Source organism: Daldinia vernicosa (genome assembly GCF_022497035.1).
Source record: "Daldinia vernicosa strain CBS 139.73 unplaced genomic scaffold F5Y00scaffold_49, whole genome shotgun sequence".
Lineage (NCBI taxonomy): Eukaryota > Fungi > Ascomycota > Sordariomycetes > Xylariales > Hypoxylaceae > Daldinia > Daldinia vernicosa.
In genome coordinates this window covers 17,304-31,608 of record NW_025953965.1, presented here as the reverse complement: position 1 = coordinate 31,608, position 14,305 = coordinate 17,304, and the positions used below count along the sequence as shown (strand labels likewise).

The following is a 14,305-nucleotide window of genomic DNA, read 5'->3' as shown; positions in this document are numbered from 1 at the left end:
TATGGGGATGAATATCGTATTATGTTCGTTCGACAGCGCGTGGTTTTAATATTTATTTGAGATAAAAACGTGGTAGATCTCTGCAAGGACCAATAGTGCAATCTTAGTACTCCTGTCGCCACCGACAACCGATAGTCACACTATGTCGAAAGGTGAATTGTATGTACATACTGACCTACATAGCAATATGTATATATATCTTAGAGGTTTCCTCGGCTATTGACTTTTAGTTTGAAAAAATATCAGAATAGTCTTCCGGAAGATTACCGTGATAAAAGGGGTATCTGCATGCCGTCCCAGCCCGTACGGCTGTGTGCTGAAAGCTAATTAGTATTAAATGATGGCGGTCGTATGATTTAAAAGAGCATGCGAGATGGGTTTAGTAGTTGCGTTTCTGCATAGGATAGAGAAGATAAAAAAATGAATATTCTGCGCCTACTTTATCGTTTTCTCTCTGTAATATCAAGTTTAACTTACATTATGTAACTAACCTAAGTCAGTTACACGTGGTTGGAACTCGTTCTCGAGGACTTAGTTTCATATTATCTTTGAAACAAACTAGCAGAAAACGTTGCGTGTGTGTTCTATTTTTATTAATTATGCCATTCGATGATCTATTACATAGGTAGGGCTGACGGAGGTAAGAACACAACGACGGAGATAGTAGTGAGTAACGCTGTGCTCTTTTTACGAGAGAATGCGCGTTGGATATTCTGTATCCGCAAGATGCGGCTCATATGACACTGCATGCATATGGATTATAGATGATTGATTTGTAAACCATGGAAGTTGAGTTGTCAGACAGCTTTATTTACATAGAAATGGTGATGGCTTCAATTTAGTACGGGATGACGTACCCCGACAACCGAGCCCCAAGCCGGCGGCTTATCATTATACCTGCGGGGCTGAATCGGAAGGTGAGATAATGAATATACAAACAAGGCAATTCATTCCAACTTGCAAACGCTAGACAGTAGTATCGTGTGGTCGCGTGCAGTGTGTAAAAGCATCAGCCAATCCGAGTTCCTTTAATCCTGTATTCCTATGTATAAGGTTAGGTACCTGCTTCTATAATCCAGGTGTTTGCGTGTTAGTGATTAATAAGGTTGTATGGACGGGCTATGTACAGTACGTAGTGGAATACGAATCACCGGAAAGGGAACTTCCAGGTGGTGTGGTCGTACGATCGGATCAGCTCACACAGAGTTGTACAAAGTCACGAAAGGTTCGTTAAGCTGCTGTGTAATGCGAATTAGGCAGTTCTTGATTCGTCGGAAGGTCTTACAGTAGCCATTTTAGGGATGTAGTGACCTGATATAGCGGGGACACCCGGTAGTTACGACAGCCGACTAACACCACTGGGGTTGCCCGCTGGATCACTAGGTACCTACCTAGTGTAGGTACCGAACCCAGCTGTAGCTAGCAATTGGCTGCCTTTATCCCTTTTCTCAGGGGATTTATTTTTTTATTCCACCAACTCACCTGTTCCCCATGTATGTAAATCCACCATCCTCTACCCTGCAGTGCTTCCTTAGTGTATGTACATGCAAACTGGCCAGTTAATAAGATGCGTCAGTCAAAATATAGGTTAGTAGCCAGCTGAACATTACTCACGTACCTTATTCAGGTATTCACCCTTCTGACTCCCACGTTCTACATACGTTCTACGCTCCACGATACTTGTAGATCACAAGTCACAAGTGTTTCTATTTCTATTTTGGGAATGTTCAGTTAGGTAGGATTTAATATCCAACCTACAGGCAAATAAATAAATAAATAAAACTCCCCTACCTCCCCCCATACCTATTCCATTTTCCTCTTTCCTTTCTAGTATCTCCCCATCGATAACATCTCGTCCATCTCGTCTGTCTACCGGCTTCCCTTTCTCGAGCTTATCACCCATACCGCCAAGCTATTATCGAACGATACCTTTCGTACTTAAGCTGGAAGCCAGCAGCTTTTGATACTCTTCTCTCTTCCTCCTCAAGCTATACCTACCCTCCATACAAGCGTATTCAGTATCCTATTCTATCTAGTCGCCCTACTTCACGACGTCTTGCGAGATTCTTTTCTTGCATCCGACCCATCGATATTATCTCTACTTCAGATCGAGGTCACGAGCCCCTCTATTACCACCCATCCCACCATGTCGCCTACCTATACCATGTCTGCACACCTGTGCAAACAAATTCAGAAATCGTTCCAGACGCGCCAGACTTCACCCGAGCCGCTAAGCCCAACCGCTACGTACCTACCGGCATACTTGCGCCGGTCACCTTCGCCTCAGCCTGAGAAGCGCACCAGCGTAGATAGTGATCGCAGCGACACCAGCACTCACACCGTTTCGACAGGTTCAAGTTCAAATTCAAGTTCAAGTTCAAGTTCCAGCTGGAGGTGGGGTGGTCGCTAAGTACTAAGTGCCAAGTGCCAAGTGCCGAATTGGCCTATGATTACGAAGCAGTAGCGAGAAACATTCGAGGAGAGGAGTGGAGATAATTGGCGATGACGTACCGGCGATTGGAGCGTCGAATGGAATTGATACCCCTTTATTAAACCGAGATTTGGCGAACTTTCTTTCTACTAGCAACTGCAATTAGCAGACCACCTAACGTACGACGGACGAATAAATGGCGCCATCTATTCTCCCCATTACGCAACACACAGCATGTTAGGTACCTAAGTCACGGACGAGACGATACGGGACTATAGCACGGAAAGCCAGCGTGATGCTGTGTACAATGCATTGGTCGCGCAAAGCAGCCCATTGCTTGGCTACTATGTTATGGAGGATGCAGTTTTGCTATCGCCTAGCCTTGGGAACTACCCGCATTGGATTTGGAGGTTATGGATATTTCTTTAGGAGAGGAAGATACCGTGATGCATTACGAGAATGAAATTACATCCAAAGTGATGTGAAGTCTGCATTATAAGCGAGTCTTGCCGCAGACCAGGTATTAGGTTGGGGTTATTAGGTTAGGAAGTGTATAAATGAGCTCTTCCCATCATTCATATGAATACGTAATTATTGTTCCCATCGTTGCGTTTGCCTTATAAGTGACTATCGCCTAATAAATGACTATCTACCGATTTTATGATGATTTCTAAATATTAGTCCCGTCGTCATATTTTAAACGTTACGTCTCGAGACAAGTTTACTATTTGAAGCGTATTAATACCTTAGGTAGGTAGTCATCATATTCAATCCTAAACTCTCGCAAATAAGACACCTGGTTTTCAACATGGGGATTCACATGGAAAAGACATGGGAGAAGCATATGTATGCCACGACGGTGCCAGCTAGCTACGCTGTACCCAGGCGTGACGCATCCGCACGGGTTCTTGCTTGCTTATAAACGCGGAATTCAACGAATCACATCGTGCCCCAGCGTTACCTGGATGTCCATGATACCGGCCACGTTGGCCCAATGAGAGGGTGCATGATGAGGATGCGGCTACTTTTGGAACGTGCGTTATGTAGCTTGGTGGTAATAAATACGTCTTATAAGATCAAGCATGGCAAAGTCTTATTGCACACGCAAAGATACGAGTACACGGTACACTGATTAGAGGGAACGGGCGGTATATGATATTAGGGGTAAATAACACACGATCATAAATACTGCTAGTTATCGAAAAAGCCAAAAGTCTTGTCTAGTAGCATATATATAACATTACTCACATGCATCTCATTAAATTCGTATTCATCCACCTACCCCTCGACGCCGCTTAATGCTCATGCCCCCCCCGTCCCTCCGTCCCTCCGTCCCTCTCTCCCCCTATGTTTATCTATCGATCTATCAAGGTATCCAGCCACCCGCGACTCGCCTCGTCACGAGGAAACAAAAAAAAAGTCTCGCTTCTAAAGTAGACTAACCTAGGTAGGTAGACATGCTGCCGCCCGCGCAATACAGGTATTATGATGTAATAGGGGGTGAATATTATTTATAGTGATACAGCGCTCCCGTAATGAACCGTGTTCATGCCCACGATCCTCTTGACCGTGAGCCACAGCTCGAAGGCCTCGAGCTTCAGCTCCACACGCAGGTACCCCACCCACGCGGCCACGAACCGTAGCGCGTTGCCCGGCCATAGCAGGGTGCCGGGCCGCTCCCGGATTTCCTCGACCTGCTCGCGGAACACCGTGCGCGCGCAGTACCGGGCTAGGATCATAAAGCTCCGCATCGGGCCCTGGCGGGTATGCAGGTTCTCGTCGAGGCTGCGCGTTAGGTCGTTTGTCTTTAGGATGAGGAGGATGATCCGGGGCACTTGTCCGAGCATAGTCACGAGATCTGATAATAGGCCTTCTTGCAGCGCGTCGCCCATAGTCTTCTTTTCTTCGTCGGATCGCGATTTTAAGATGGACGACTTAACCACCGTATAATCGCGGCCTGTGATAGCGCTGGCAAACAGAGGGAACTGCTCATCCGTGATCCCGGCTACCTCGTGTGCGTATCGCTTCATGGCAGACATGTCTCCATCGATAACTGCTAGCCACATCTTGGCATAAGATCGTTGCAGGCTCTCGGGAATATCCCGATACAGTCCGTGGTCGTATATAATAATTTCGAAGTTGGCACCTCCTCGTCTCTTTGGAGTCGCCTTCCGGATAGCGAGGTTGCCACCGTGGGGGTCGCAGTGTAGCGGCGCACCCTTACCGAATATCATTTCGTTGAAGATGTGGGCTAGCGTGGCAGAGACCTCGTCGCGGTCGATATGATTCGAGTCTAAATATTCGAGGTCGTCAAGACGATGGCCCGATTCGTTCGCCATGACCAAGATCCGCTTCTTCGCCCAAAGGACATCGGGAATCACGAGTGGTAGTTCGGGATGTTGCGCAAAGTATTTTTGCGTTCGAATCGCGTTCGCAGCCTCGAGCTCAAAGTCAAGTTCCTGGGGTAGGGAAACCTCCATCTCGGAAGCTAACCACTCCAGATCGTATTCGGGGAACCACTTCTTCAAGGTTGAGAAAGTAAACTTGGTTAAGGCAAGATCGAGAGGTGCCCATTGTGCTAAACCTGGATGTTGGACTTTTACGGCAACTTTTTGACCATTTTCTTTCACCGTCGCTAGATGAACCTGAGCAAGAGAGGCAGCCCCTATTGGCTGTTCTGAAAATTCAGAGAAATAGTCTTTAAGCTCTTCACCCGTATCGGCGCGGAACATTTCCTCGATCGATTGGAACGAAGATACTGGACATTTGTCTTGCAGTGGTATAAAGGTATCGGTCCATTCGCGGGGGAGTAGGTAAGTCATGGCACTCTATCTCGGAAGTCAGCTAACATTCTTATGTAGCGTGTCATAATGTATGAGGCATTACCAGGTGCTGTCCCAATTTAATAAATATTCCTCCATTTTTTTCGAGCACTTTGAGCGTCCGCTCCGCACACCTCTTGTGGCATGCTCTTAGTATATGATCTTTTTCATCGTAATCTTCTGTATTGTCACGTTGGTTTAAGGAAGTTCGGTAACTGAGATGAGTTAGTTTTTTACCCCCTTTTCTTTTTTTCTCTTCTTGGGTATAGTTATAATCAGGACATACTCATTGATGCATAATGCCAGCGTTGCAGCAACTCTTCCCGAACGTTCTGTAGCATCGTATCCAGCTTTAATATCGTCTGTAAACGCCAAGACGCCTGCGCCGGCCGCGGCTGTGGTAGCAGCGGTCAACACAGTAACTCTTGTCTTGGGATGCTTATGGGTTTTCCTCGAGTAGCCAGAAGAGCCGGTCGTATATTGTCTCGTGATAGAACGCTGCGTTGTCCTAACGTGGGTTACGAATAGTTGGGTGCGGCAATTCGAACATGTCCATGACCTGTTGCTGGCAAGGCGGCCGAGCAAATTGATCGAGGGGCATTTCATGGTGGCGCGGTTCTAGTCATTTGAAGGGGGTTTGTTTAAGTAAATAGAATAACATAGGTACCTAAACAAATTAATATTATGAATAAGACGACAATGAAGACATGTTGTCCTTCTAAATCTCAATCGGTGGAGAACTTGACCGCCCGCGATTAATTGTTGAACCTTCAATTAGGTGGTCGGTATGTTGGGATAGCCGACTAATAAAATTTCACTATCGTTTTTTTTTTTTCTTGCTCCATCTGTCGGACATGCAATCCCCGGCTCGTGGAAGACCTCGGCGTCATAGGGACAGGGGTAAAAGAATGTTCTTTCTCCTATTTGGACGATCTGGATCGTGCCATGCAAGGTTCTAGGGTTTTTATGGCTTGACACACCTTCTTTTAAGTTACCTACCTAGGTACCTACTAGTATATGCACAAAATAAGGGGGTTTTATACCGTTAATTAGCATATCTTACATAATAATGACCCCGAAGCGCGAACTATTCCAATATCCGTCAATTTACATTGTCCCGCAATGCTCTTTACGCGTTACGCCCCGCTTATGTACAATTGAAGGGACCGCGTTGCTTTCTAACCCGCGTTACCCGCGTTTCACTTTGTTAAGCTCGCATTGAAATAGTCTAAGCAGTCACTTTACTCTGCCTTAGCCACATCGTCCCACACAAACAATTAATCTACGCATCGTCCTGCTCAAATCCAGCATCATATAACATCATAACAGACGAAATGTTAGCCACAATGCCGATATTTAATATCGACTTCTCAACGCCACACCGGCCTACACGTTCATCGCCGCTCTCCTCTTCTCCCATCAGACCGAGTTCTCCACCATTAGGTCCTCGGGATCCTAACACGCTTCGTCGACTCGATACTCAGTCTTCGCCTATACAAGCACCACCTTCTAAATTCAAGTTTGCTTCGCGTAATGCAAAGCCAAACCCGTTAAAACTGAACCGAGAAAATGCGCAAGAGAGTAGGCGGAACTTATTTTTGCGAAATGTACGGAAGCGGGCGGACGACAAGAAGTGGGAGAGAAGAGGAGGCGACCAAGAGGTATGATTGGCCCTGCTAGGCTAGTTAAAACGGAATGCTATCGATACTAACAGACTTTGAAGGCCTTGAAGCTCGAGTGGTCCATGTTAGATAGGCAGCGACGAGACCAAAAGAACGCCGATCTTGACGGTATGGTATTTGAAGATGAAATCGAAGATATTGCCCAACTCCAACACGAAGCAATAGATAACCCGGATGACATGATGATCGACGCCATAGCGCAGGAAGAGGAAGAGGAACTGGACGCAATGTTGTCCATGTTCGAGGCCCAGACCCAATCATCTCAGCCACCCGTAGGCGCGGCATCGCCGGCGATTTCCGATGATGAAGACTATGACCACCTCTTCATGGATTTCTTATCGCAGCAAGAGCAGAATAGTCAGGGCTTTATATCCTCAGGACAAATGGATATGTCTTGAAGTTTTATTGGGTTTGATAGGTTGAATGGGTTGCATCAGTCCACAGACAGGAGTTCTTCGGCAAGAATAGGTTTATTGTTGGGGCGTATTAGGATTAGGGACTTTATGACAGGGTATGGTAGGGTATGATATCACATCGTCTGTGTACATGCCAATTTTGGTCTGGCCCCGAGAAGGTCATGTATAAACAGTTGAGGAACTAAATTCCTTGTATATTATCACTGAGGCGCGCACGACTCATCAGGCGCATCTAGCACTTCCTTGGCTGATGGCATATCTCCAACTAGATCATGAGGAGGAGAACCTGCTGCTTGCATCTATTGCTCCCCAGTTAGTAAATAGCATAATGACACAATTAGGTAACTCACCTTTTGCATCCTATCCACGATGTATTCTCGATCCGCCGCGTTCGAATCAGCATATGTGGGTTGCTCGAATCTAGCTACCATCTCTGCGACCAGGGTTTGTTGTTCCTGGAAGCGCTTTAAATCATCCTTTGGTAAGGTGTCCTTGTTCTTCTCCATCCATGCGGGGAATTTGTCATTCAATTCCTTCATAGGCTCGTATAGAATCTCCTTGTTAGTGAGTTGTTCCATCATCCCCATTAACACTTTGGAGAAGTCCTCCTCGTTACCTCCCTCGCTAGGAAGATCTTTCATCGCCTTAATCATCTCAGCAATAAAATCATCCTCGGAGCCTTCAGCAGTAGCTGCTGCTGTTGCCTGGTCGCCGGACTCTTGCATCCTGGCCATCGTCCGCCGGATCGTCTCCTGGAATGAGGCATCCTGACTTATGTCCGAGGCTGCTTTATCGGACGATTGTGGAATCGATTCTGATCCGCCCCCTGAGCTTTCTGGGCCATCACCATCTCCTCTGAGCCCCTTGAATATATTCTCAAACTGGGCTTGCATGTCTGGCTATGTCATGTTAGGCTAAACATGCTCTTACCCTTGGTTGAAGGATGACTAACCGAATCGTCCAATCCGCTCATTAGTTCTGCCATCCCAGCCTGTAGATGCTTCTGAAATTCCTCTTCAGACAAATCATCAAGCCCATCTAGTGGATTCTCTGTGTCTAATGATGCGCTTGCTCCGGCAGGCGTCGACGTCTTCACAGCAGCTTTCTCAGAGATACTAGGTCCTGGGATTGCTTGATTTGCGCCTGGTTTTGCGCTGGAAAACTCTTCCAGCATATCATCGAGGTCATCTAGGTCATCCTCATCGGGGTCTGGGACGTCTTCCAGGTCGGGTACTGAAGCAGTGGGTTGATCTACCTTTGATGGTGCATTTTGCCCATCTGGATTAGTACCCGCGGCCGCCTTTTCTGCCTCCATACCGCCGTATCCTGCGCTTGTCTCGCAGATTACAAACCAAAACGTCGTGTGAAATTAACTCTTATAGTTACGAGCCTAAAGAGATGGGCGTGTAGGATACCCAAGTCCGTCACACAATAAAGGTACCTTGGTCAAAGATGCGAAATGCCAATAATAGTAACGGATGATTGACCCCGACAAGAATAATGATGAAAGTGTACCTATATAATTTAAGAAACAAGGCTAAGTGATAGAGGCGCAAAATCGCAAGTAAAGAAGATCGATAGTTTGGGCGATGCACTTTGCGATTTGGATCAACGAATATGCACGAGATGCCGAGGCCTTTTAGTTGTAAGATGCTTGACGGAAGGTCAGTTTCGAAAACGTATTATACTTTATGGCTTGGCATCTCCTACTTTATCCGTTTCAAATTGGAACTATTAGTTTCTCTCGGTGGCTTTCAGGTGGGATGTCTGATAAGATAAAGACGCACATAACCCCGCTAACCTAGAGGCCGGATAGGGCATACCTTAGGTACAAGGTACAATACCTAAAACTTACCTCCCTCGGAGTTTAGGTAGTAGAGGTACCTACCTGTGGGAGGCTAGCCCCTACCTAAGGACCCCTGCAAGAAGGCAGGCTCGATTAACATCTATTCACGTTCACGCATCATCTTCTTTACCCTTGGGGTCTTACAACGAATGCACTTGCCATTCTTTTCATCCTTTTTACCTTCTTCAGCCTACGCAACCCTCCGGCCGATTCAACAACCGAACTCTTAACTACTTCATTCTTTTTCTAGCACTTTGCCGCAGCCTTAGACAAACGAACATCTACCACTCCACCCTCAAACTCCATCGCCCACTTACGAACCAAGAAGTCTGACTGCTATAAGAACCACAAGACTTACGCAATCATCACTAGGCTATTTATTCTATAAAGATGTCTCTATGTCAATTGCGCCTTGGAGAGGAGAGGTATGTCAAGCTTTAACGTCGCAAGACCCTTACACGGCGTGCCAGAAGATTAGCCGCTCACATTACTAACGTGTCTGTAATGTCGTAGAAAGCAATGGAGGAAGGACCATCCTTTCGGATTTTGGGCACGACCAGTCAAGAATTCTCAAGGCGTTCTTGACCTAAAGATCTGGGAATGCGGTATCCCCGGCAAGGAAAAGACAATGTGGGAAGGCGGTCTCTTTAAACTGACGATGACGTTCCCTGACGGTAGGTGTTGAGTGGTGTATGGAATACCGAGAAAACGAGTTGTGCTGACCGATACTGTTTCAGAGTACCCTACGAAGCCCCCGAAATGTAAATTTATTATCTGGACCATTTACAAACTCGTGAAGCCAATACTAACTGTCATATAGGCAAGTTTACGCCGCCTTTGTTCCACCCCAATGTCTATCCATCGGGCACCGTCTGCCTTTCGATCCTAAACGAGGACGAAGGCTGGAAGCCGGCGATCACTGTCAAGCAGATCGCACTCGGCATCCAAGACCTCCTAGACAATCCCAATCCGGAGTCTCCCGCACAAGCTGAAGCATACAACCTCTTTAAGCGAGACAAGGCCGAATACGAGCGACGTGTGAGGCGAACTGTTAAGGAGAACCCTGCCTCTTAGAGCGCTCAACCGGTGCTGGCGGGGTGGGTGTCTTGGGGAGGAAATTCTATACTTGGTGTACTTTCGGCATCGGAGTTCAGGGTCACGGATACCAGATACGGATGGCTGCTTTCTGCATTTGGGCCCTTCGGAGTTGGCACAGGAGGGCTATGTGAAGATGTTAAGCAGCATTTAGCGTTGCGGCTACGGCAGTTAACCGGTTTTCTTAGCTGGGTAATGATGTAGTCTTTGCCGCGAAGAATAGTGCTACGTGGGATGCGAAGCAGCCAAGTATGTACCTAAGTATAGATTTACGATCTATGCAAGCCATGATTTTTATAATGATTATTATTGTGCCTTACCTACCGTACCTAGGTAGGTAGGTACCTAATGTTTCATAGCCGATTGCCTTCATATTGGTATTCTACTTCCATGAGGCTATCAGCCGTAAAGCGGTTCCATGGTCAGCTACTTGTCCGAATGGAATAGGCTGGCTGGTTGGTTCAGACCCCAACTTATCCGCCTAATACGAAATATGGTTCGACCTAACCTATTAGGAAAGAGTTTGATATCCTCTTGCAGATTTCTGGGTTACGAAGAGTGATAAGACATCCGATCGCACGTGTTTATTTGCTTCGATATTTGAACTATATTAATTCCGGTTCATCTGATTCGTAGGGAATTGGAAATGGATGGCATAAGGTGAGCAGTAAGTCTAACCAAAGTAGTATATAATAATTAACTAGTTCCCACATTTTGGACATATAACCATACCTTTTATAGAAGTATAAATATCTACAATCTTATTTGCCGTCTTATGTCTCGATAGGTAATGTGAATATCACGGCTCAATAGACATCGCGTGGTTGGCCAGTAATAGTATTATTAGTCGTTTCTTAAAGCTCCGTCCGAAGTCGGCTTTTGTTTTCGGCGTGACACTTTTTTTTTCCGGCGTGACGGTTCTACTAGCAAAAAGATTGTCGTCAGGCTAAGATAAACCCCCCTACCTTAGGTAGGTTTTAAGTATAACGGGTCAAATTTGGCATTAGAAGGCGGATATGATAATAAAAAGTACATCAAAAGTACATATTGATAGCTACCTCCTAGATAAAATTTTGTGACTCAAAATCTCCGGGTCGCTCTTACCTCTCCACGTTTCTCTGAGTTTAAGTTTGAGTCGCGTGGTCCATCTTTTTTTCTTTCCAATTCTGACAAAAATACCATCTTCTACCTTAGTTATACTCCTTCCAAAAGTCTTTCCATCATATTCTGCATTCTACCAACTACACTTTGATTACACTTTGAGACTGATAAGATGTGTGGGATATTTGCGTGCCACTGGTAAGTTTACCTTTTTCCCTACATGGATTAAGCAATCAATGTCATGGAGGGGCAATTGACAATCGCCAAAACCCCACCAAAAATAATTATCGATTGGATTTACTTGTGATGCCATTGGAAGAGCGCCATATATATTAATAAGACGTTTGCGCCTAGTCACCCCGACGTCCAGAAATTCAAGCCAACGGCCTTGAAACTGGCAAAGCAGTACGTATAATATATACTTAAGCTCTATGACTACAATTGACATGTTCTACGCAGAATTCGGCACAGAGGCCCCGACTGGAGTGAGTTGCCTCATAGAGAACCTGGTGATATTATCGATATATTCTGATCACTTCCCTATGTTGTAGGTGGAAGCGTTATCTGCAACAACACAAGTAAGGTTTACCTATTAGAGTAAATTAGTACTGGGGTGACCTCTAACCAACACGTTTCTAGTCTTGTGCCACGAAAGGTTGAGCATTGTTGGCGTCGGTATGTATCTCTTATCAAATATCAAATTTTCAACTTAACGAAACCTCTTTACTTACAAGGCCGCAGAGTCCGGCGCACAACCCCTAACCAATGCGGACGAGACTATAATACTTGCCGTCAATGGCGAGATCTACAACCATCGGTTAATTCGAAAAAGTCTCAAGACCCCTTATCACTTCAAGACTGCTTCTGACTGCGAGGTTATCATTCCCTTGGTGAGGATACCTTTAATATTTTGTCTTTACCATGTCACATTGTCTAATGAGTCCGTAGTATATGGAACATGGACTCGACGCTCCCAAGTACTTAGATGGTATGTTCTCATTTGTGCTATACGACAAGAACCTCGATCGAACTATTGCGGCCCGCGATCCCATCGGTGTCACCACGCTATACCAAGGTTGGTCCTCCACGGAGCCGGGCACTACCTACTTCGCTTCGGAGCTGAAATGTCTGCACTCCGTCTGCGATAAGATTCGCGCCTTTCCCCCGGGACACATCTATGATACCAAAACCAACGAGACCACTCGATATTTCCAGCCGACTTGGTGGGACGAATCGAAAATCCCGGATACTCCCTTAGATCTGAAGCTCGTTCGAGAAACGCTAGAGCGATCTGTGAGGAAACGGCTCATGGCCGAAGTTCCTTATGGTGTACTGTTGTCCGGTGGTCTTGATTCGAGTTTGGTTGCAGCCATTGCTCAAAGAGAAACCCTGAGGCTCAAGAAGGCCGCATTAGCCGCTGCCAATGGTACCACTACTGATCCGACTGAGGACCCTGACAAGGGTGAGGGCTTAGTCGGTATCGACGATGAGAACAAGCTCTCTACTGTAACATACCTCCCGCAGCTTAACTCTTTCTCAATCGGTTTACCCGGCTCCCCCGACAATGAGGCTGCCGTCAAGGTAGCCAAGTTCCTCGGCACAAAACATCACGTCATGACCTTCACTATTGAGGATGGTCTTAACGCATTATCTGATGTCATCTACCATCTCGAGACGTATGACGTAACCACAATCCGTGCCTCAACACCTATGTACCTGCTATCGCGAAAGATCAAGGCCATGGGAATTAAGATGGTGCTTAGTGGCGAAGGGAGTGATGAGATTTTCGGAGGATACCTCTACTTCCATGCCGCGCCGGATAAGAAGGCTTTCCACGAAGAGACCGTCCGCCGAGTTAAGAACCTCCATCTTGCGGATTGCCTACGAGCCAACAAGTCTACTTCGGCTTGGGGTCTCGAGGCTCGTGTTCCCTTCCTTGACAAGCAGGTATGTTTATTATGGCCATCCGCCTGTCATTCTAGTCTGCACCTTTATTAACGTACTTTATAGTTCCTCGAAACCTGCATGAACATCGACCCCCAGGAGAAGATGATTACCAAGGAACGAATCGAGAAATGGATTCTGCGAAAAGCGTTCGATACTTCTGACGACCCCAGCGCCGAGCCGTACTTACCGGACGAGATCCTTTGGAGACAGAAGGAGCAATTCTCTGATGGTGTCGGTTATGGTTGGATCGATGCTCTAAAGGATAACGCCGAACTTCATGTCACTGATGAGATGATGAAGAACCCCAAGCCTGAGTGGGGCAACGATATTCCCGATACCAAGGAGGCGTATGTTTTCCTTCTTCTATGTCTTACGTAGGATTTTACTAAATCTTTTGACAGTTACTGGTACCGCACAATGTTCGACGAGCATTTCCCTCCTCACTGCGCTTCCACTGTGATGCGATGGACCCCGACTTGGTCAAAGCAGACCGATCCTAGCGGACGGTAAGTTATTATGATTCTGATGTATTTATCGAAGTTGTTTTGTACTAATATATAATGCAGAGCTATCTCGACGCACGTCGCCAAGTATAACGAAACCGAATAAATATGGCCCTGCTATATTGGGTAAATGATACGAAACAAGTAGAGACGCATGGTTCAAGGCTTCAATAGTCTAGATAAGAGGGGCAATTTACTAGGGATAGAATCGCATGACTCAGGTAGCGATGTTGAATTGCACCATTATGGGGAATCCTGAGCAAGTATGAGGAGATTAAGACTGGTTGGTCTCTTGGTAGGGGTATGAAGTTAGACCTTGGCTGTGACAATACCAATAGAAATTTGCCTTGCCAGCAAGCATATTCGTCTTACTATATACTATAGTGTGCTTGAGGACGAAAATAAATCAGACTAATTCTTGTCATTGTGAAGTACTATGATAACCTAACCCAAAGAAACTAC

General features: G+C 46.1%; 6 protein-coding genes across 6 annotated transcripts; 4 read left to right on the top strand and 2 right to left on the bottom strand.

Annotated features, from left to right (window-relative positions):
* The first annotated feature begins 1,481 nt into the window (after positions 1 to 1,481).
* F5Y00DRAFT_244957 (uncharacterized protein) lies at positions 1,482 to 3,034 on the top strand. Its single transcript, XM_048008906.1, has one exon. It carries the CDS (start codon positions 2,147 to 2,149, stop codon positions 2,408 to 2,410), a length of 264 nt encoding a protein of 87 aa, XP_047861889.1. The 5' UTR covers positions 1,482 to 2,146; the 3' UTR covers positions 2,411 to 3,034.
* Positions 3,035 to 3,418: 384 nt separating this feature from the next.
* On the bottom strand, positions 3,419 to 6,047 carry F5Y00DRAFT_152070 (ABC1-domain-containing protein). The gene is made up of 3 exons (XM_048004549.1): positions 5,540 to 6,047; positions 5,318 to 5,468; positions 3,419 to 5,259 (listed from the first exon to the last, which is right to left on the bottom strand). Exons 1-3 carry the CDS (start codon positions 5,857 to 5,859, stop codon positions 3,943 to 3,945), a joined length of 1,788 nt encoding a protein of 595 aa, XP_047861888.1. The 5' UTR covers positions 5,860 to 6,047; the 3' UTR covers positions 3,419 to 3,942.
* Positions 6,048 to 6,599: 552 nt separating this feature from the next.
* Positions 6,600 to 7,333, top strand: F5Y00DRAFT_265001 (uncharacterized protein; the record flags this gene model as incomplete). The annotated part of the gene is made up of 2 exons (XM_048011743.1): positions 6,600 to 6,914; positions 6,977 to 7,333. 2 exons carry the CDS (start codon positions 6,600 to 6,602, stop codon positions 7,331 to 7,333), a joined length of 672 nt encoding a protein of 223 aa, XP_047861887.1.
* Positions 7,334 to 7,442: 109 nt separating this feature from the next.
* Positions 7,443 to 8,817, bottom strand: F5Y00DRAFT_152000 (Pex19 protein family-domain-containing protein). Its single transcript, XM_048004548.1, has 3 exons — positions 8,304 to 8,817; positions 7,702 to 8,250; positions 7,443 to 7,650 (listed from the first exon to the last, which is right to left on the bottom strand). The coding sequence occupies exons 1-3, from the start codon at positions 8,664 to 8,666 to the stop codon at positions 7,552 to 7,554; spliced, it is 1,011 nt and encodes a 336-aa protein (XP_047861886.1). The 5' UTR covers positions 8,667 to 8,817; the 3' UTR covers positions 7,443 to 7,551.
* Positions 8,818 to 9,587: 770 nt separating this feature from the next.
* On the top strand, positions 9,588 to 10,271 carry F5Y00DRAFT_264999 (ubiquitin carrier protein; the record flags this gene model as incomplete). Its single annotated transcript, XM_048011742.1, has 4 exons — positions 9,588 to 9,622; positions 9,711 to 9,871; positions 9,935 to 9,958; positions 10,018 to 10,271. The coding sequence occupies 4 exons, from the start codon at positions 9,588 to 9,590 to the stop codon at positions 10,269 to 10,271; spliced, it is 474 nt and encodes a 157-aa protein (XP_047861885.1).
* A 981-nt stretch (positions 10,272 to 11,252) lies between these two features.
* Positions 11,253 to 14,295, top strand: F5Y00DRAFT_244946 (asparagine synthase). Its single transcript, XM_048008905.1, has 10 exons — positions 11,253 to 11,591; positions 11,748 to 11,798; positions 11,853 to 11,878; positions 11,945 to 11,971; positions 12,033 to 12,068; positions 12,135 to 12,283; positions 12,342 to 13,340; positions 13,404 to 13,687; positions 13,742 to 13,846; positions 13,907 to 14,295. Exons 1-10 carry the CDS (start codon positions 11,566 to 11,568, stop codon positions 13,947 to 13,949), a joined length of 1,746 nt encoding a protein of 581 aa, XP_047861884.1. The 5' UTR covers positions 11,253 to 11,565; the 3' UTR covers positions 13,950 to 14,295.
* Positions 14,296 to 14,305: the final 10 nt, after the last annotated feature.